This window comes from Gekko japonicus, unplaced genomic scaffold (genome assembly GCF_001447785.1).
Source record: "Gekko japonicus isolate JY-2015 unplaced genomic scaffold, Gekko_japonicus_V1.1 scaffold10, whole genome shotgun sequence".
NCBI classification, from domain to species: domain Eukaryota; kingdom Metazoa; phylum Chordata; class Lepidosauria; order Squamata; family Gekkonidae; genus Gekko; species Gekko japonicus.
The window spans coordinates 2,910,034-2,931,495 of record NW_015167526.1 but is presented as its reverse complement, the minus strand read 5'-3'; the positions used below and the strand labels follow the sequence as shown (position 1 = coordinate 2,931,495).

The 21,462-nt window shown below is 51.7% G+C and overlaps 1 protein-coding gene across 1 annotated transcript in view; it reads left to right on the top strand.

Moving 5' to 3' along the window:
• The window catches only part of SH2B3 (SH2B adaptor protein 3), a 102,887-nt gene that overhangs the window by 70,354 nt on the left and 11,071 nt on the right, over positions 1-21,462 (top strand). Inside the window, exons 4-9 of the mRNA XM_015413218.1 lie at positions 12,298-12,399; positions 13,257-13,348; positions 15,862-15,875; positions 16,144-16,224; positions 16,365-16,389; positions 19,534-19,705. Of these exons, the coding sequence (XP_015268704.1) occupies positions 12,298-12,399; positions 13,257-13,348; positions 15,862-15,875; positions 16,144-16,224; positions 16,365-16,389; positions 19,534-19,705 (486 nt within the window). The remainder of the gene's footprint in view (positions 1-12,297; positions 12,400-13,256; positions 13,349-15,861; positions 15,876-16,143; positions 16,225-16,364; positions 16,390-19,533; positions 19,706-21,462) is intronic.

Below are 21,462 nucleotides of genomic sequence, written 5' to 3'. Positions count from 1 at the left end.
TTTGGGGGCTTTCAGCCTCATCCGCTTCTCGGGGCAAAAAGGAGGGGGAGGAGATTGGATTTATACCCCGCCCTTCACTACCCAAAGGTTTCTCAGAGTGGCTGACAAACTCCTTCTCCTTCCCCTTCCCCTCCCCACAACAGACACCCTGGGAGGTAGGTGGGGCTGAGAGAGCTCTGACAGAACTTGTAACTGACCCAAGGTCACCCAGTGGCTGCATGTGGAGGCATGGGGGATCAAGCCCGGTTCTCCCAGATTAGAGTCCGCGCACTTAACCACTACACCAGACTGCCTGGCACACTTAACCAGTACACCAAATCCGAATGTGCGTCTCCCCTTCCAGGATGCCTTTATTCCCTCCATTTTCACCCCACCTTTCTCCTCAGTGGAGATCCAGGTAGCTTACGTCGTTCTCTTTTTCTTCCATTTTTATCCTCACAACAACCCCGTGAGGTAGGTTCGGTGGAGGGTACGTCCAAGGTCACCCAGCGAGCTTCTGTGGCAAAATGGGGATTCATACCCGGGTCTCCCAGAGGCTAGCCCAACACCACGGCCACTCCATCACACTGGCACTGCGGCCTGCCTGAGCATCCTCCCTAAGGTACTGGGGTCCCATGACACCGTCCACGTATCTTGGGCTTCTCAGAGTCGGGGGGGGGGGACAGTCCCTGCCGCTGTGGCATTTGCAGCTGGCGTTCGGGAGGGAGCTCTCTCCCACATGCCTGTCGTTTCCCAGTGTGGTGTAGTGGTTCAGTGTGTAGACTCTAATCGGGGAGAACCGGATTTGATTCCCCACCCCTCCACTTGCAGCTGCTGGATGTCCTTGGGTCAGTTACAAGTTCTCTCAGAGCTGTCCTCGAAAAAGAGCAGTTTCTGTCAGAGCTCTCTCAGCCCCACCTACCTCACAGGGTGTCTGTTGTGGGGAGGGGAAGGGAAAGGAGTTTGTAGGCTGCTCTGAGACTCCGAGTGAAGGGCGGGGGTATAAATCCAATCTCCTCCTCCTCCCCCTCCTCCTCTTCTTCTTCTTCGTCCCCAGTTGTGGAATCTCCCCTCCCATGGGAAGAGAACCCTGCAACGGACAGCCGGGTAACCTCTCCCCTCCCCAGTTTAACGGGACAAGGTCGTGTCCTTGTGCAGGGCCAGGTGGCGCTGGTGGGAAGAATTGTACACATTGGGATGGAAGCGTGGGCTGAAACCAAGCGAGGGCCGGAAGAGAGAGAGAGTTGGAAAGCCCTGCAGATCTGAGGCCTCCTCTGGTAGATTCGTCTAAATATTTATTTATTTCCATTATCTATAATCTGCATTTCTCACGGAAGCACAAGGCGGGGTCACCCCGTGGAAGTCACACGAACACGTGAGTCGGCCTTCGGCTGAACCAGACCCTCCGTCCACCAAGGTCAGTCTCGTCTGCTCAGATGGGCGGGGGCTCCCCAGGGTCCCAAGCGGAGGTCTTTCTTATCACCTACTGACTGGTCCTTTTGCCTGGCGATGCCGGGGATTGAGCCTGGGACCTTCTGCATGCCAAGCGGAGGCTCTTCCCCTGAGCCACGGCCCCTCCCCTATGCAGTCAATAGGACGAGGCCTCGACTAAGGGACGTAAATACGACTAGGATTGCAGAAATCAGAAGCAAAGCGAACCACGGCATGCGAAAAATGCAGAAAACAGGATTGCAGAAGTAAGAACATCAGAGAAGCCAAGGTCGGATCAGGCCAATGGCCCATCCAGTCCAAAACTCTGTCACACAGTGGCCAAAAATATCCGGTACCCTCAGGAAATCCAGCAGTGGGGCCAGGACACGAGAAGCCCTCCCACTGTTGCCTCCCCCCAAGCACCAAGAAGACAAAGCATCACTTGCCCCAGCCTGATAGTTCCTATCTATACCTTGTGGCTAATAGCCACTGATGGGCCTCTGCTCCATATGTTTAGCCAGGGGTCATTTCCTGCGGGAGCGCACAGGAGCGGAGCTCCGGCAGTAAGGAGCCCAGGGGGCGGGCACAAGCAACAAGCCCCGCCCCCTGCTCCCCACAGCCCTCAGTCGGGCCACGAGGAGCAAGAAGAAGTAGCCAGGTAAGTTACAGAGCCCCCCCCCCCCCAGCCCTCCTTCAGGTACAAGCTCTCCCTCCTCTGTGAGGGCAGATCTGTGCATCCCCCCCAATAGCTAGCAATCCAAAACAGTCCAGTGGAGCCTGAGCGGTGGGTGTTGCCTTCTGATACACTTCCGGTGATTTCAGGGGGTGTGGCATATGCAAATAAGTTATGTTAATAAGTTATGCTACTGAGTGCACCTCTTTTTCTACGAAATGACCCCTGTGTTTATCCAATCCCCTCTTGAAGCTGTCCATGCTTGTAGCTGCCACCACTTCCTGTGGCAGTGAATTCCAAGTGTTAATCACTCTTTGGGCGAAGAAGGACTTCCAGTTATCCATTCTAACCCGACCACTCAGCAATTTCATGCATTCTTCTCTTGTGAGGGAGAAAAGTACCTCTTTCCCGACCTGCTCTATCCCATGCATCATCTTGTAAACCTCGATAATGTCACCCCTCAGCCGTCATTTCTCCAAGCTAAAGAGCCCCAAGCGCTTTAACCTTTCTTCATAGGGAAAGTATTCCAACCCTTCTATCAGTGCAGTGAGAGCAAGACAAAAACCGTACAGCAACAGATAATCCGTCCCCTACCCTGCCGTGCACAGCCCCCGTCCTTTACCGAAGCGTCTCTCTGAGCCCCTGTGTCACAGCTACAGAGCTGGCCAGGTTCCAGCGGGTTGTGGATTTGGACCATCTATGCAAACGGCACCTGCAGGAGGCCCTACTCAGAGGAGGAAAGCTGTTGTAAGTCCTTTTTGTCTTGTTCTATCCACTCCCCACCCCTGAGGCCACCAAAGTGCCTTGTTTTTGCTTGACCAGCTGGATCAGGGAGGAAGGGAATTGCCCTCGAGGGAGGAAGGTGCTTTTGAGCTGTTGGGTGTGCACATGTGAAAATGATACTGTTTGGGCTGGGAAAACCTGGCCTCGCTCACACCTTTAGGTGCACCCCCACCCCCGCCCCAAGCAAGCCCACACAAAGTCCTCCTTGAACATACAGGGCTTCCTTGCTGGCTGGGCCCATACTAAAGCAGTATCCCTTTTGAAGAGAAGAGGTTGGATGTATACCCCATGGCCCTTCACTACCCAAAGGCGTCTCAGAGCGGCTGACAATCTCCTCTCCCTTCCCCTCCCCACAACAGGCACCCTGTGAGCAATGTTTCCTCTAAGCTGTGGGATCTTGTGGGCAAAAATTCTACTTTGTGAGCTACTGGCCTTAAAGTTGTGAGGGAGCGATTTGGCTACTGCATGAGTTAATTTGCCTTGTAGCCATTCTTCCTGAGCTAAGACAAAAAATGTGTGAGCTGGAGGCTAGAAAACTGTGAGCTGGCTCACACTAACTCAGCTTAGAGGGAACACTGCCTGTGAGGTCGGCGGGGCTGAGAGAGCTCTTTTGTGGACTGCCCTTGAAGGGACAGCTCTGAGAGAACTTGTGACTGACCCAAAGTCACCCAGCTGGCTGCATGTGGAGGCGTGGGGAATCAAACCCGATTCTCCCAGATTAGAGTCCACGCACTTCACCACGACACCAATTTTGCTCATTCTGATGCCTTCAATTTTTGCCGTGTGTGTGTGTGTGTGTCCTGTACGACCTCTGCTTTCTCATCATGTGTCTCATTTAGGGACAAGGGAATCCATCTTCCTCCCATTTCCTGGACAGGGTGTGTGTGTGTGAGAAGGGGTGTGTGTGTTCTCCATCACTGAGCGGTTTCCCAGATGCTGAAATCCCCAGCAGCTGTGCAGCTTCCTGTAACTACAGGAATGTTTTTGGCCGGTGGACCTTCTTTCTCCAGAAACTTCCTCCACCCAGCCCCACCGCCCTCTCCCCCTCCCTCCGCCCACCCCGTCCGATGGGGCGCATCTGCCAGGATTCCGCACAGCCTTGGCCTTGGCGCTCCCGCCAGCCACCGGTGCCCTTTTACTAATGGCGCTGACCGGATCCGCTTGTTTCCTTGCCTGCTGGCGAAAGGCAAGTGAGTCACGGCTGCTCCTCTTGGCCAAGAGCGTCTCCGAAGGCTCCCGGCATGGAAAATCCGAGCTCTTCATCGGCTGGGGCTGCAAACTGTCTGTCTGGTAAACCGCTTGCCTGGGCCTCCTGCCCTCCGTGCGTCACTTGCGCCCAGCCTTGGGAATGGCCCCTTTCGTGCAGCGGATGCCAGGCCTCCAGAGCCCAAAGCAAAGAACTGAGCCAGCTCCTGCCTTTTTCCCACACTTCTCGGAGTGAGGGACTGACTGGGAAGACCGTCTCCTGGTGCCAAATGCTGCCCATCCCTGGCATGGGGTAGGATCCTGCGTCTGCACCTTATGCCGTTTGGAAGGAATGTATCGGTGTAGGTGATGGCAAGGGATGACAAGCCCACGGACGGGAGCATTGAACAAGAATGGGCTATTCCGACCCAGAATTTGGGTATCGAGTTCCATATTGCGAGTGTCTTAGTTAGAGCCAGTTTGGTGTCGTGGTTAAGTGCGCAGACTCTGATCTGGGAGAACCGGGTTTGATTCCCCACTCCTCCACTCTCACCTGCTGGATGACCTTGGGCAAGCCATGGTTCTGATAAGAGCTGTTCTTGAAAAAGAGCAGTTCCTGTCAGAGCTCTCTCAGCTCCACCTGCCTCACAGGGTGTCTGTTCTGAGGAGAGGAATTTTTTTTTAATTTATTTACATGTGATTTGTATACTGCCAGCGGCCCGGGCGACCATCGACTAGACTCGAGCAAGCTGTCATTCTTTCCTCTCCTTCGGAGCGGCGCGTCTTCCTCGGGCGCAGCCTCGGCCAACGTCCAAGCGGCTCCTGCCGCGCTGCGTCCCGCGTCCTTGCGTCACTCCAGCTCCGACTCCGTCTCCGACTCCGACTCCATCTCCGCTCGATCCAGTCACCGCCTTTTCCTGGGTCGCCTCTGACTCTCCGACTCTCCGCCGCCATTTCTTTTTCCTCTCTGCCGCTGCTGCCGCTGCCGCCGTTCTCTTCTTCACATCATTGCCAATCACCTTCCCAGCACAAGGCCAGGAGGAGGGTGCCCCCTGCCACCTAGGGCAGGTACCCATTCCTCTGTTATTAATTAGAGCCGCTGGGTTGGCAGGAGCTGGGACGGGGGACGGGGGGCTCAACCCGGCCGTGGTGGGGGATCGAACAGCCATACTGGCTGTTCGCCACAGATGTTAACAGCAGGTGTTGTATTGCCTGCGCCACCGCAGGCAATACAAAGGAAGGGGAAGGGGTTTGTAAGCCGCTCTGAGACACCTTTGGATAGTGAAGGGCGGGGTATAAATCCAGCTCCTTCTTCCTCTGGAGGCACAACAATAGGGTACAGAGGCCAAGGCCTGAGAGCCAGTTTGGTGTAGTGTTTAAGTGCGCAGACTCTAATCTGGGAGAACCGGGTTTGATTCCCCACTCTTCCACTTGCAGCTGCTGGATGACCTTGGGCAAGCCGTAGTTCTGACAAGAGCTGTCCTTGAAAAAGAGCAGTTTGTGTCAGAGCTCTCTCAGCCCTGCCTACCTCACAGGGTGTCCGTTGTGGGGAGGGGAGAGGAGTTTGTAGGCTGCTCTGAGACTCCGAGTGAAGGGTGGGGTATAAATCCCTCCTCCTCCTCCTTCTTAAGTCATGACCTCCAAGTGGGCACAGGGTTAACTAAGGGCGCTCTTCCACCAGGCTTTCGATTAGGAGCCGCCTTAAACACCAAGGAGTGACCCTGCGCCCTCAGTCCGTCCTGCCACATAAATTACTCGCTCAGATTGAGCCGATGTGAGAACACCACCAGGACTATCACCTAAGTAGTGGTACAGTTGGATTTAGGAATCTCTGCCCTTTAATTGTTTCCGGCACGTTCGAAAATGGATACTGATTGTTTATGGATGTTTTAAATTGTATTTATATATGCATTTCACGGTAAGCCGCCCTGAGCTCGCCTCGACGGGAAGGGCGGGGTACAAATCGAACTAATAAATGAATAAATTCCCTGCCTACCATTTTTCTTCTGTCCTTGACACAGAGAGGCCTCCATCTTTCTGTGTTATACCTCTGAAGATGCCAGTCACAGCTGCTGGCGAAACGTCAGGTCCTACAATGCCAAGACCACGGCCGTACAGCCTGTAAAATCCACCACAACTAATAAATAAATAAATAAACATCTCAAAAGCTGGAGTGGATGAGTAGGATTGGTGGGCCGGGTAGAGAACTATGGGTGGTGCCACGACCAACGCTCCCTCTAAGCTGTGGAGTCTTGTGTGCCAAAATCCTGCTTTGTGAGCTACCGGCATTAGAGTTGTGAGCGAACAATTTGGCTACTGCGTAAATTAGTTTGCTCTGGAGCCCTCCTTCCTGAGCGAAGACAAAAATCTGTGAGCCGGAGGCTAAAAAACTGTGAGCTAGCCCACCCTGACTCAGCTTAGAGGGAACACTGGCTGTGACCATCAGAACGGACTGAGCAGAGAACGTAGAAGCCACGTTTTGCATAATGCACACACCCTGTGGAGGGGCCGTGGCTCAGTGGCAGAGCCTCTGCTTGGCATGCAGAAGGTCCCAGGTTCAGTCCCCGGCATCCCCAGTTAAAAAGGATCAGGTAACATGTGATGTAAAGGAGCTCCACCTGTGACCCTGGAGAGACCCGCTGTCAGTCTGAGTAGACAATACTGACCGTGATGGACTGATGGTCTGCTTCAGTAGAAGGCAGCTTCAGAGAACGGGGGGGCGGGGGGGCTCAGTGGTAAAGCATGTCCTTGGCATGCAGAAAGTCCCAGGTTCAATCCCCGGCATCCCCAGTTAAAAAAGATCAGGTAACATGTGATGTAAAGGAGCTCCACCTGAGACCCTGGAGAGAGCAGCTGCCAGTCTGAGTAGACAATACTGACCTTGATGGACCGAAGACCTGATTCGGTATGATACAGCTTGGGATGGGGAGGGGCCGTGGCTCAGTGGTAAAGCATCTACTTGGCATGCAAAAGTTCCCAGGTTCAATCCCCGGCATCTCCAGTTGAAAGGAGGAGGTGATGTGAAAGACCTCCACCTGAGTAGACCACAGCCATGTTGTTGTTGTTGTTCAGTCGCACAGTCGAGTCTGACTCTCCGTGACCCCATGGACCAGATCACGCCAGGCCCTCCTGTCTTCCGCCATCCTCCGGAGTTTGCTCGATTTCATGTTCGTTGCCTCGATGACACTGTCTAACCATCTCATCCTTTGCCGTCCCCGTCTTCTTTGACCTTCAATCTTTCCCAGCATCAGGGTCTTCTTCTCCAGTGAGTGCTCCCTTCACATTGGGTGGCCAAAGTATTGGAGCTTCAGCTTCGGTATCTGGCTTTCCAGGGAACAGTCAGGGTTGATTTCTTTGAGGATTGACTGATTCGATCTCCTGGCAGTCCAGGGGACTCTCACGAGTCTTCTCCAGCACTACACCATGAGAGCCAGTTGGGTGTAGTGGTTAAGTGAGCGGACTCTAATCTGGGAGAACTGGGTTTGATTCCCCACTCCTCCACTTGCACCTGCTGGATGACCTTGGGCAAGCCATAGTTCTGTCAGAGCTTTTCTTGAAAAAGAGCAGTTTCTGTCAGAACTCTCTCAGCCCCACCTACCTCACAGGGTGTCTGTTGTGGGGAGGGGAAGGGAGATTGTAAGCTGCTCTGAGACTCCCTTGGGTAGTGAAGGGCGGGGTATAAATCCAATCTCCTCTTCTTCTTCTTCTAATTCAAAAGCATCTATTCTCCGGCGCTCGGCCTTCCTTATGGTCCAACTCTCACAGCCATACAGTACTACTGGGAGTACCATCGCTTTGACTATGTGGACTTTGGTTGGCAGGGTGATTTCTCTACTTTTTACTATGCTGTCTCGGTTTGCCATCGCTTTCCTCCCAAGGAGCAGGCGTCTTTTAATTTCAGGGCTGCAGTCACCATCTGCAGTGATCTTGGATCCCAGGAACGTGAATTCTGTCACCGTTTCCACGACTTCCCCTTCTGTTTGCTAAGGAGTGATGGGGCCGGATACCATGATCTTAGTTTTTCTGATGTTGAGTTTCAAGCCCACTTTTGCACTCTCCTCTTTCACTCTGAGCAAGAGGCTCTTGAGGTCCTCTTCACTTTCTGCCATTAGAGTGGTATCGTCTGCATATCTGAGGTTGTTGATGTTTGATGACTGCGGCCATACAGCCCAGAAAACCCACAACAACTAAAGTTCTAACCTTGATGGGCCAATGGCTTGACTCTGTATAAGGGAGATGCCTGCATCTGCTCAGTTTCGCTTGCAGAATTCGCTTGCTCTGTTGTTGTTTTCTAAAGTATGACATTCGGTGTTTTTTTAGCGTGGATGATTCACAACCCTATTCATCTTTCAGCATTTGGGACCCATGTGTTGGCTAGAGGGAGGGGAACACATGGGATTGTGGTTGGAAGCAGATGGGGAGAAATCGATGCCTCCCCCCCCCCACCACCACCACAGTGCCTACCCTGACCAATGCTCCTTCGAAGCTATGGAGTCCTGTGAGCAAAAGTCTACTTGGTAAGCAGTGAGCCACTGGCATTAAAGTTGTGAGCGAGCGATTTGGCTGCTGCATAAATTAGTCTGCTCTGGAGCCCTCCTTCCTGAGCCAAGACAAAAATGTGTGGGCCAGAAGCTAAAAAACTGAGTTAGCTCACACTGACTCAGCTTAGAGGGAACACTGACAAACTCGTCGGTCTGGAGAGACCAGCCGGAACAGGCCAGGGCCGGGAGCGCGGAGGCAGCTGGAATCGGGGAGGTTTTTCAACCTGGGCCAGCGAGGACGGATGGAAGCCATGTACTTTTCCGAGCCAGGATCCCGGCCAGGGGAAACTGTGATGGTGTGCAGAAACCAGCGGGGAGGGGGGCGGAGGCGGCTGGCCTCAGAGAGCTCCGTCCGGAAGTCAGGGCCGGTTCTTATTTCTCCCGCCGGGCAAAGCGGGGGACCCTCATTCCTTCCCCAGTCCCCGTTTCCCTGGATCCAAACCCAGGATTTAATCAGCCTCCTAACTTTACGGCTGCGCAAGGGCTGCCCCGTGCCAACGGGCTGCTCTCTTTCCTGGCACGGTGGCTGAGAACGGGGGCGGGGAGTGGAGGCCAACTTCTTCATCTGAGTTCCTTTGGAGGAGCAGAAAAGGGAGCTGGTGGAGGGGGGTGGTCACGGGAACCCGGAGCTGCAGCCGGGAGGTCTGGGTACTCCCCACCGTGGCCGGCGCACCGGGAAAGAGAACTAACACAGCCGATCCGTGACCGTGGCAAAGGAACCGGTGCCCTTTGGCGGCCTGCCCCTTGGCACAGGGCGTGCCACCTTGCCAGTCCGTTGTTGCCAGTTGGCTTGCTGTCTGTCTGGAACGTCGCTCGCTCTCCGCTGCCCAGTCGCCAGCCCTGGGGTGACGCAGACCTGTGGACACTTTCCAGACCGGCATGTGCACACGCGGGCCTTTGGCGAGACTGCATGCTCGCGGGGGGGGCGGCCTCTCTGGTTGCCAGGCAGACCAGCCCAGGCTTCTTCAGCCTCCTTGGGGAGGAGACGAGTGCCAGAAGGTGCTCCCTCTTCACAAAGTGAAGGCACTCTACACATGCCTAGAAACCCTGCAGACTTTTATGATCTGCGGCTTGTTTTGACTGCGCAGATTTAAGGACTGGATCTGCTTGCAGTGTCTCTGTTTGTAGTGTCTGTTTGTTGTACAAACACTCTGTAGTGTCACCAAACTGGAGAGCCACTTTGGTGTCTTGGTTAAGTGCGCGGACTGTACTCTGGGAGAACCAGGTCTGATTCCCCACTCCACTTGCACCCGCTGGATGACCTTGGGCAAGCCATAGTTCTGTCAGAGCTGTCCTTGAAAAAGAGCAGTTTCTGTCGGAGCTCTCTCGGCCCCACCTACCTCACAGGGTGTCTGTTGTGGGGAGGGGAAGGGAAAGGAGTTTATAAGCCACCCTGAGACTCCTTTGGGTAGTGAAGGGTGGGGTATAAATCCAATCTCCTCTTCTCTTCTTCTTCTTCGTTGCATCGAAAATACTGTCTACCCATCTCATCCTCTGCCGTCCCCTTCTTCTTTTTCCTTCTTCTTCTTCTTCTTCTTCTTCTTCTTCTTCTTCTTCTTCTTCTTCAGAATATCTTGAGAAGGTAGCCAGTTGAGAGAGGGGGACAGGAATGCAATGCCATATTGGAGTGCCTCTGAGCATGTGCAGAATGCTTTTTCTGGCAGAAGGGAGCTTTTTTATTTTTTAAAAAAACAAGGTAACATCCAGATGGGCTGAGGGGAGCGTTACCTATGAGGAAAGGCTGAAGCTTCTTTGGGGTGGGGGGGACGAAGAAGGGTCATGAAAGGAAGCTTATGAACGAGCAGACAGAACAATGTTCGAGTCCATCAGGCACCTTTAAGACCAACAAAGTTTAATTCTGGGGTATAAGCTTTGGTGTGCAGTCACACTTCTTCAGATACATTGAAACTGACTTCGCCAACCATTACATATAAGTAGAAAGAGGGTGTGGAGGGGTTGGTCCCCAGGAAAAGCTAAATGGAGTCAAGATGTAGAAGTAACTGAGCGATAAATATAGCTAAAATTGGATTAAAGCACTTGGGAAGACCTGTGAATAGCAGCAAATTAGCATACCAATAATAATAAAAGAGTTAACAAACATGTGAGAACTGAATGACTTAGTGAGATAAGAACCCAATATCTCTGTTAAGCCCTGGGGGTTCCATTGTCCCTATCCTGAGCGTTATAACAACTTGCCATTCAGTAATCTCCTGTTCCAGTCTGTTTTTGAAATTCCTTTGCAGTAAAAAAGCTACTTTGAGGTCCCCCATTGAGTGCCCAGGGAGGTTGAAATGTTCATCTATAGGTGACTCTAGATGTCAGATTTGTGTCCATTTATCCTTTGGCGTAGGGTTTGCCCGCTCGCCCTGTGTAGAAAACTGAACAAGCAGGTTGTTTATTTTATATAAAACATTTATTAGCCGCCTTTCTTCATTACGGAGCTCAAGGCAGCTGACAAGGGAGATAAAACACATACACTAAAAACACAAAAACCAAAATCACAACTCAGGCCTATGGAGAGAGTAAGCGGAACTTTCTCCTCTTATATTTGTCAAATGTGGTCACCCAGTGAGGCACAAGGTAGACATAATCCCCCCCCCCCAAAAAATAACCCCTCTTGTAATTTGGTTACAGAGCTCGCCGCCCCAAATGTGGTGGTGGTCATTAGTTTGGATGGCTTTATATGGTTGGTCAAAGTTATGAAGAAAAGATCCATCAATCACTGGCTGCCCTGATAGCTGCCTAGAGCCTCCGTGTTCAGATGCAGTATACCTCTCAGTGCCGGGTGCCGGTCCTCGCCTTCATGCCCTTCATGGAAGCATCCGCCTGGCTGCTCTTGAAGGGCTGGACTTAGAAGGCCCCAGGACCATAGCTATGGCAGGGTTTGGGCAGCACTGCCCTCTTTCTTAAAGGCACAGCCCCACAAGAATTTCTCCTGTAAATGCTTTTTTTCAGTCATTTTAAAACATTTTTTAAAGGTGTGTGTTCCTTTAAGCAGAGTGGGGCGCTGTAGTTGACTAATTCCCACTCTGAGCAAGGGGGTTGGAGTAGGTGACCTCTAGGATACCTTCTATGTCAAGAAACTGGTCTCCTTTAAAAGAGTCTTTCTGCCCAAGTGTTGGCTTTCTTGCCTATAGAAGTCGTTGCCCCCACCTGTCGGCTTGTTATCAGAATTGTTGCTCAGGCTGGCAGAAGTGATTAACTTGCAGCGGTTGAGAACAGTGTTCCCTCTAAGCTGAGTTAGTGTGAGCCAGCTCACAGTTTTTTTAGCCTCCAGCTCATAGGTTTTTGTCTCAGCTCAGGAATGATGGCTCCAGAGCCAACTAATTTATGCAGTAGCCAAATTGCTCACTCGCAACTTTAATGGCAGTAGCTCAGAAAGTAGAATTTTTGCTCACAAGATTCCACAACTTAGAGGGAACATTGGTTGAGAACTGTCATCTCAAGTGTTTGACAGCTTGCAGTTTAGAGGTCTATCCCGGTCACAGCTTTCTATTGGCTAAATGGCTTTTCTTTCTGCACTGAGAACTTCAGCCCCATCAGAAAAAGATTTGCCCCACAAGCCACAAAATCCCGGCTACCGGCCCGAACTACTCCAGCCGGGTGGTCATGAGCCCTGTTGGCACAGTCTGGGGGGGTCCTTGTCTAATCTCTGGGGTGACGCTACTCCGGGCTCACCGCAGTTTCTTCTGCCTCTTCTTGCAGTCTTCAAAGCCAAAGCTGCAGACCGTCTGCTCGGCCGCCCAGGAAATCCGACGGTGCACTCGCTTGGAGATGCCCGATAACATCCACACCTTTGTGCTCAAGGTAAGGAGAAGACTGGCAGCACTTGGTCGCGTGTGCCTCGTGGGTCCCCACCAATGCAGGAAGGAGGGAGGGATGGACATTCCTAACAACATTGTCTGGGCGGCTGCTGTCTGGAGGCGGAATCCCAACCACAGGGGCTCTGTTGTCGAAGCAGAATAGCCCAAACTCCTGGGGGCTTCTGGGAGAATGCTAAAGGCAGGCGCTTGGTGCCCCGACAGTCCCGATGGGCATCATTTGAACTCAGTCGTTATTCAACAGTTGCTCAAATATTGTAGAAATGTAGAGTTTTAGCAATTTTGTAACTATTAAATACAGTTTAAACATTTGATATTTTATATATTTTATTAGTACCTTTCTTTGTATTGACATTATTGAGGTAATGGTAATTGATTTGTGCTGGTTTTATACCGAATAACTGATTGTAATTGATTTGTGCTGGTTTTATACCGAATAAACTACTCTTGAACTCAGTCGCAGCAGCACCTGGTTTTGGTTCCGCACTGTCAAGAGTCCGTTAACTGCACGAATCCAACCAAGTGGGGTCTGGCTGGCACTGCAGTGTTTCCTCTAAGCTGAGTTGGTGCGAGCTAGCTCACAGTTTTTTAGCCTCCGGCTCACATATTTCTGTCTTAGCTCAGGAAGGATGGCTCCAGAGCAAACTAATTTAGGCAGTAGCTCACAACTTTAATGCCCGTAGCTCACAAAGTAGACTTTTTGCTCACAAGACTCCACAGCTTAGAGGGAGCATTGGCTGGTAGACCTTTCGTTTGCAAGATCTGTCGGTCTTTTGGCTGCAGCGGAGAGTATTGCTACCCTCCTGATGTATTTTATTCTGCCCCTTCTTTCCACCTCCCCAGGTGAACACCTCCACAGACGTCATATTCGAGGCTGGAGATGAGCAGCAGCTACATTCTTGGATGTCTGAAATTAAAGATTGCTTCCGTCGGGGGTAAGGCCTTACTTGGGGCTGCGCGTGTGAGATAGCCCTGCAGAAGTTAAACTTCCTGAGAACCTCTCTCTGCTTTTTAAATCAGCAAGATTCTAGTCCTCATGGCTCCAAAAATAAAGTTGCCGTGTGTGCGCAATGCCAGGAGAAATCTTAGATGCTACAGAGCCCCGGGGGGGGGGGGGTGTTCCATCACCCTCTGTAGTTCCTTGCGGTTCCCCAAGAAAGAACTGCAGGATTGAGCTAGATGTGAATCCAGGAAACCTTAAGAGGGCATCAAGATTTTTCAGGTATGAGCTTTGTAGACGCAAGACTCCATCTGTCAGAAGGAATTAGAGTTGCTGCAGGATGGTAAACAAATATTGCAGATAGAGCGAGACGGGCAGCCGTGTCAGTCTGTCTGCAGCAGTGGAAAAAAACAAGAGTCCAGTACCACCTTAGAGCAGGGGTGTCAAACATGTGGCCCGGGGGCCGGATCAAGCCCCCGGAGGGCTTCCATCAGGCCCGCAGTGGAACCGGCCACCTCCTGCTTCCAGTTCTGCTGCTGCTGCTGCAGCATCATTGCTTGCTTCGCCAAACATTCTTAATCCCTCAGCCATTTCATGTTTTTAACCTGGGTCCCAGACTCAGAACTCTGAGCATGAGATTTCTGTGGTGGATGTCAAGACATCTAAAGTAGGTTTGTAGCTTACAGAGCTAATGTTTTAAGCTTGTTTTTATTTTAAGGGGGGAAAAACCCCACCTTTGTGTTTGTGTCCTTTGTAAAGTTTGTATCTCCGCTACCTGGCATTACATTTTATGACACACGTGGCCCGGCCCAGCAAGGTCTCGTTTATGTCAGATCCGGCCCTCGTAACAAATGAGTTCGACACCTCTGTCTTAGAGACTAACAAAACGTTTGCCACACAAGCCCCAAAATCCCGGCTACGGGCCCGCACTGGGTTGCAGAACTATAGTTACAAATGGCAACCACATTTCAGGCTGGAAGCCCTTGGATCCATTCTGGCGAGAGGGGATGGGTGTTTCCTTGCTCCGGAGGAAAGCACCACTGTTAGTGGAATGGATGGGCGGAATCCAGCTCTCTCCCTTTTTTCGGAACGCTCTCCTTGCCTTAGGTCTCCTCTCCTCCCTGTGCGGAAACTTCTCCGTATCAATTTCCCCCTTCCTTGCTGTGCTGGGCCTTTCGTGGCTGCGTTGTCTCTCCTGCTCACGGCCTCCGTGGGCTGCTTCGAATCTCCTTTCAGACACCGAAATCTCATTTCAGGGTGGCCGGGGGGTCAGCATTTTCTCTCTGGCCTCCTTCACAGGGCTGTTGTGTGGATTACCATGATTGTGTGTGTGTGGCACTTTGAGCCCTGCAAGCACAGCGCTTTATCTCCTGGCCTGTTCAGTCCGTATGCAGAACATATCCTAAGGGAAGCTGGATTCGATTTCGATGAGGGTGGAGTGAAAAGTGGTGGAAGGGGCATTAGCTGTTTGAGATACGCAGGCGACACCACATTACTGGCAGAAAGTAGCAAACTGCGGACACCCCCCCCCCCCAAAAAAAGACAAATCTAGATCAAATCAAGCTTGAGCTCTCCCCTAGAAGTTAAAATGACTAAAAGGACTTTGTGGGCAGTGCTCCCTCTAAGCTGAGTTAGTGTGAGCCAGCTCACAGTTTTTTAGCCTCTGGCTGACACATTTTTGTCTTACCTCAGGAAGGAGGGCTCCGGAGCAAACTAATCTATGCAGTAGCCAGATCGCTCGCTCAAAAATTTAATGCCAGGAGCTCACAAAGTAGAATTTTTGCTCACAAGACTCCACAGCTTAGAAGGAGCATTGTTTGTGGGATGCTTGGTTGGGCTTGGCCTCTTGGGGGTATCTTCTCCTTCTGGCATCTTTCAGCAAAAAAGAGAGTCAGTTTGGTGTCATGGTTAGGAGCGTGGACTCTAATCTGGGAGAACTGGGTTTGGTTCCCCACTCCTCCACATGCAGCCAGCTGGGGGATCTAGGGTCAGTCACAAGTTCTCTCAGAGCTGTTCTCTCAGGAGCAGAAAGAGCTCTCTCAGCCCCACCTACCTCACAGGGTGCCTGCTGTGTGGAGGGGAAGAGAAAGGAGATTGTAAGCTGCTCTGAGACTCCTTTGGGTAGTGAAGGACGGGGTATAAATCCAATCTCCTCCTCCTCCTCTTCTTCTTCTTCATGGAGGCTTTCGTACTTTGATCACATCATGAGAAGACAGGAGTCACGAGGAAGAAGAAGAAGAGATTGGATTTATACCCCTCCCTTCACTCGGAGTCTCAGAGCGGCTTACAAACTCCTTTCCCTTCCCCTCTCCACAGCAGACACCCTGGGAGGCAGGTGGGGCTGAGAGAGCTCTGACAGAAACTTTTCAAGGACAGCTCTGACAGAACTGTGGCTTGCCCAAGGTCATCCAGCAGCTGCATGTGGAGTAGTGGGAAATCAAACCCGGTTCTCCCAGATTAGAGTCTGCGCACTTCACCACTATACCAGACTGGCTCTCGAAAAGACAGTAATGCTAGGGAAAGTCAGAGTCGGCAGGAAAAGAGGAGGACCTAGCCCAAGATGGATGGACTCCATCAAGGAACCCACAAAAGGCCCTCTGTTTGCAAGACCGGAGCAAGGCTGCTAAGCACTGGACATTTTGGAGGTCCTTAATTCATAGGGTCATCCTGACTTGGAAGTAACTTAACGGCATGTAACACACACACACGAGTGTCACAAATGCCATGTATTCTTCTAAGACAGAATGCAGAGCACCAACCATCTCTTTCTCTCCTTCTCTCTCAGGTCAGATCTTGAACTGAACTCAGAGTCACTCTCAGAAGCCGTGACCGCGAGCCCCACAAACAGCAGCATCGACTCTCTTAACCAAGGTACCTGCAACCCCAGCTTCTGGGTCCTCCCGCTTCGCTCCTTCCCCCTCTGGCATCTTTCGGCAAAAAAGTAACGGAAGCCAGAACTAGGCCCAGGCTGTCGAGCCTTCTGGAAGCACGTGCAGGCTATCAGCTGGAAGCTCCCCAGAGTCCAACGACACCGCCATTTAAAATGTAGCGTTAACCTTAGTTTTAATTGCATGCATGTGGCGGGTACACATGACGGGGCCTTTTTGGGGGCGGCCCCGCAATTACAGAAGTGCATCTGGCCCCCTCCCTCTCGATCTTCAGAAGGCAGCTGAAGGCGTTTGTATTTAGGACCGCATTTGGTTACGTTTAGTAGCAGTCCTGATTTGGGATGCTAAAATCCTTGTTTTTATGTTTTATAAAATGTTTTTATGTTATGTATTTTATTTTATTTTATCTTATGCCCCTGTATAAATCAATGGTGCGACCCCATTTGGAGTACTGTGTCCAGTTCTGGTCACCACACCTCAAAAAGGTTATCATAGCATTGGGAAAATTGCAGAAAAGGGCAACTAGAATGATCAGAGGGTTGGAACACTTTCCCTATGAGGAAAGGTTAAAGTGCTTCGGGCTCTTTAGCTTGGAGAAACGAGGACTGAGAGGTGACATGATCGAGGTTTATAAAATTATGCTTGAGATAGAGCAGGTAGAGAAAGAGGTACTTTCCTCCCTTTCTCACAATACAAGAACTTGTGGGCACTCAATGAGATTTCTGTTAGAATGGATAACAGGAAGTCCTTCTTCACCCAAAGAGTGATGAACATATGGGATTCACTGCCACAGGAGGTGGCGGCGGCCACAAGCACAGACGGCTTCAAGACGGAATCGGATAAACATCTGGAGCAGAGGCCTATCAGTGGCTATTTAGCCACAAGGAATAGATGGGAACTCTCGATCTGGGGCAAGGGATGCTCTGTATTCTTGGTTCTGGGGGGGGGGTCAGTAGTGGGAGGGCTTCTAGTGTCCTGGCCCCACTGGTGGACCTCCTGATGGCCCCTGGTATTTTTGGCCACTGTGTGACACAGAGTGTTGGACTGGATGGGCCACTGGCCTGATCCAGTATTGGCTTCCCTTATGTTCTTATGTCGTTTTATCTGTGTCGCAAGCCTCCTTAAACTCCATAAGGGAGAAAGGCGACTGATACACATCTTAAATAAATAAATGCACTCCTTTCCAGCTAGAGCCGGGGTCCCCGACCAGTTCGAGCCTGCGGGTGCGTTTGGAATTCCGAGACGGCACGGTGGAATTTCCGAGCGGCAAAATGGCTGCTGCAGGAGGCCAGCCAGCCATGAAACGATTGCCACAGCTGAGCTTGAGTCGCACTGTGCAGATCCATGTGCTGGGGCGGCAGCTGCTGCCAAGGCAATTTTCTCAAAAATTCTGCACAGCAAAATCTCCAATCAGAGCCTTGCTGGGCAAAAGCCCTCCCTGGCCCCACCCACTTCCTCAAAACACTTGGCGGGCACCAGAAAAGGAGTTGACGGGCAACCGTGGCACCCGCGGGAACCCCATGATTGGGGACCTCTGAGCTAGAGCCTTTTGACAAGTGTTGTTCTAAGAACATGAGAAGCCCATGTTGGATCAGGCCAATGGCCCATCCAGTCCAACACTCTGTGTCAGACAGTGGCCAAAAATACCAGGTGCCCACAGGAGGTCCAGCAGAGGGGCCAGGACACTAGAAGCCCTCCCACTGTTGCCCCTCCCCCAAGCACCAAGAAGACAGAGCATCCCTTGGCCCAGACGGAGAGTCCCTATCTATACCTTTGGGCTAATAGCCACTGATGGACCTCTGCTCCATATGCTTATCTAATTCCCTTTTGAAGCCATCCATGCTTGTAGCTGCCACCACCTCCTGTGGCAGTGAACTCCATGTGTTAATCACTCTTTGGGTGAAGAAGGACTTCCTTTTATCCATTCTAACCTGACCGCTCAGCAATTTCATGGAGTGCCCACAAGTTTTTGTATTGTGAGAAAGGGAGAACATTACTTCTTTCTCCACCTGCTCTATCCCAGGCATAATCTTATAAACCTCGATCATGTCACCCCTCAGCCGTCGTTTCTCCCAGCTAAAGAGCCCCCAGCGTTTTAACCTTTCTTCATAGGGAAAGTGTTCCAACCCTTTTATCATCCTAGTTGCTGTTTTCTGCACTTTTCCCAATGCAGAAAGGAGAAGGGGGGTTAGTCTAACACCAGGGGCCTCAAGACGAAGTCAAAGAGTAAAGTTAAAGGTTGAGGCTGACATGGGTTAGAGCAGTGGTGGCGAACCTAAGGCACAGGTGCCAGAGGTGGCACTCAGAGCCCTCTCTGTGGGCACGCGTGCCATCGCCCCAGCCAGGCCCAGACCATCATTAAAGTGTCAAATTCTCTGCCAAATAATTTTAAGTAAATGAAAGCATTTGGGATTGCTTTCCTTACTTTGTTTGGGTCATCTTAAGTTAATGTATGAGTTGTTTTTTCTAAAGTAAAACCTCAGTATTCAGGTTAAATTGCCGTGCTGGCACTTTGCGATAAATAAGTGGGTTTTGGGTTGCAGCTTGGGCACTCGGTCTCTAAAAGGTTCGCCATCACTGGGTTAGAGGGAAGAAGATCCCTGTTTGACATGTATTCCAGGACTGGGAACCAAGTGCATATAAATTTAGAGTGTAACTTGCCGGACTTATGAGAGTATCCAAGAGAGCTCGAAATCTTGCTCATAATGAATTGGTCCCAGATTGTGTTCTACCGTGTATCAATCATTGGAGGCTTCGGGGAGTTCCAGACCGTTGCTATTGTCAACCTAGCCGCCGCTAGTGATGTCGCTGCAAGCGCCGTGGGTTTAATGCTCTCAACCGTTGAGTCAACCAAATTTAGGAGTGTGAATTCTGGGCTGATCGGTAGCGTTTGTGATGCGATTCTGTTTATTTCCTGTATGACCTGCCAAAATCGTTGCAGATTGTTGGCATTCCCACCAACCATGTAAATAGTCACCTGAAGCACCACAGTTTCCCCAGCACAACGCGTTGTAGTTCGCGTTCATACGATGAAGTCTGTGTGGAGTGCCGTGCCAGCGTGTTGTCATTTTGAAAAATTGTACTCCCAGGGCGTTTCTGGTGCTCTCAAAGAAGAGGGCGCTCTCAAGACGATGTCCGTCTCCCTTGCCCGCGTCTGGAATTCTCGCTTTGGTCCTCCGGCGGGTTTGAAATGTCACACGGCAGTTCTGTCCTCTGACTGAGCAGGGCTCCCACTTTCCTCCCTCCCAGGCGCAACGCAGTCCGGCCCCTCGGAGCAACCCTGCCCGAAGACAGACCAGTTCCTGGCATCCTACCCCTGGTTCCACGGGCCCATTTCCCGCGTCAAAGCTGCCCAGCTGGTCCAGCTGCAAGGACTGGAAGGTCACGGGGTTTTCCTCATCCGGCAGAGCGAAACCCGCCGGGGAGAGTACGTCCTCACCTTCAACTTCCAAGGGAGAGCAAAGGTAAACCACCCGCCGGCAAGGACCGGGGAATTGTTTTCCTTTCGCTGAATCAGCGGATAACGCTGAGAATAAGCACAGAGCCTGACTTCCCAGGCAAAATCTGCAGAACTGGATTTCAGGAGGTGATGGCGGCTACAAGCATGGACGGCTTCAAAAGGGAATTAGATAGGCATATGGAGCAGAGGTCCATCAGTGGCTCTTAGCCACAAGGTATAGATAGGGGCTCTGGGGCGAGTGATGCTCAGACCAGCTGAGCTCTGAGCAGGAGCAGGAGAGAGAGCTGTGAGAGAGGTGAGTGGGTTTCTTTTACTTGCTTTCAGCGGAGAGAATTCAGCTAAGGATATTTTGTGGGAAAACTGTGTTTAGCAGTGTGTGGAAGCACTTAGAGTTCTTGCAGAGTCCTGGCTGATTGAGTGTGGGAGAGGAACGGGCATTGTTTGACTGGGATTGCCTGTAATTGAGAGGAAGTGGAAGGGGCATTGTTTTGCCTGTGATTGAGTGCCTGGGTGAATTTGAATTTGAATAGCTGCTGCCTGACCTCTGCTGGGGGAGGCCTCTATTTAAGGAAGCACCTTGGCAGAGGCACGAGCCTCTGGCACGAGCCGAAGGGTGAGCTAAAGGGCTCTTTGCCTGTGGCTCTTAGCCTAGGGACTCTTAGACTAGGGGCGCTGTAAGAAGCCCAAAAAGAGCCAGAAAGACAAGGCCCTAGGCTCTTTGTCTTTCCCGTAAAATAATTTGACTTGATAACAAAACCCACATAAATACCAAGGGTTTAAAAGGGGGATTATATTTATTTATTTTAAAAGAATTATGAAGCCAGAATGCCAGCAGGGGGTTGGGGGCTATCCAGTGTTTTGCACGGAGTGTCACATGTATGACTATCTGCCCACTGGGCAGAAGTCTTGGGTGTGTCCTCGGTGCAAGGAGCTCCTGGTTCTCAGGGAACGTGTGTGCTCCCTTGAGGCCAAGGTGGCTGACCTGGAGAAGCAGAGACAGTCAGCTAGGCACACAGAAAAGACTCTCGGGGACTTGTTAGCTTCGTCCCACTCTGGATCTGGCAGCCCCGCTGCTGTCAGGGAGCATGAGGGTCTAGGGGAAACAGGGCACCATGCTGAGGATAAGGGGAATGTGCCCTCAGAAGGGACCTCTTCCCCAGCTGGTGAGCGGCTCTCCTTTTGCACCAAGGAACCATCCCTGAGCAGGGTGGGAGGGGGGCTCTTGGTAGTGGGTGATTCGATCCTTAGGCAGGTAGACAGCTGGGTGGCGAACCCGCGTACTGACCGTATGGTGACTTGCCTGCCTGGTGCGAAGGTAGCGGACATTACGCGTGTTTTAGATAGGCTGGTAGATAGTGCTGGGGAGGAGCCAGTGGTCGTGGTGCATGTCGGCACCAACGATGTGGGGAAATGCAGTCGTGAGGTCCTGGAGGAGAAATTTAGGCTGCTGGGCAGGAAACTTAGGTCCAGGACCTCCAAGGTAGCCTTCTCAGAAGTGTTACCTGTTCCACGCGCAGGGCCGGAGAGACAGGCAGAGATCAGGAGTCTCAATGCGTGGATGAGACGATGGTGTAGGGGGGAAGGGTTCAGGTTTGTTAGGCACTGGGATACTTTTTGGAACAAGAGGGAGCTGTACAGGCGAGACGGTCTCCACTTGTCCCGAGAAGGAACCAGGCTGCTGGCACTTAAAATCAAAAAGGTGGCAGAGCAGCTTTTAAACTGAATATTGGGGGAAAGCCGACAGGAGATGAAAAGTCTCTG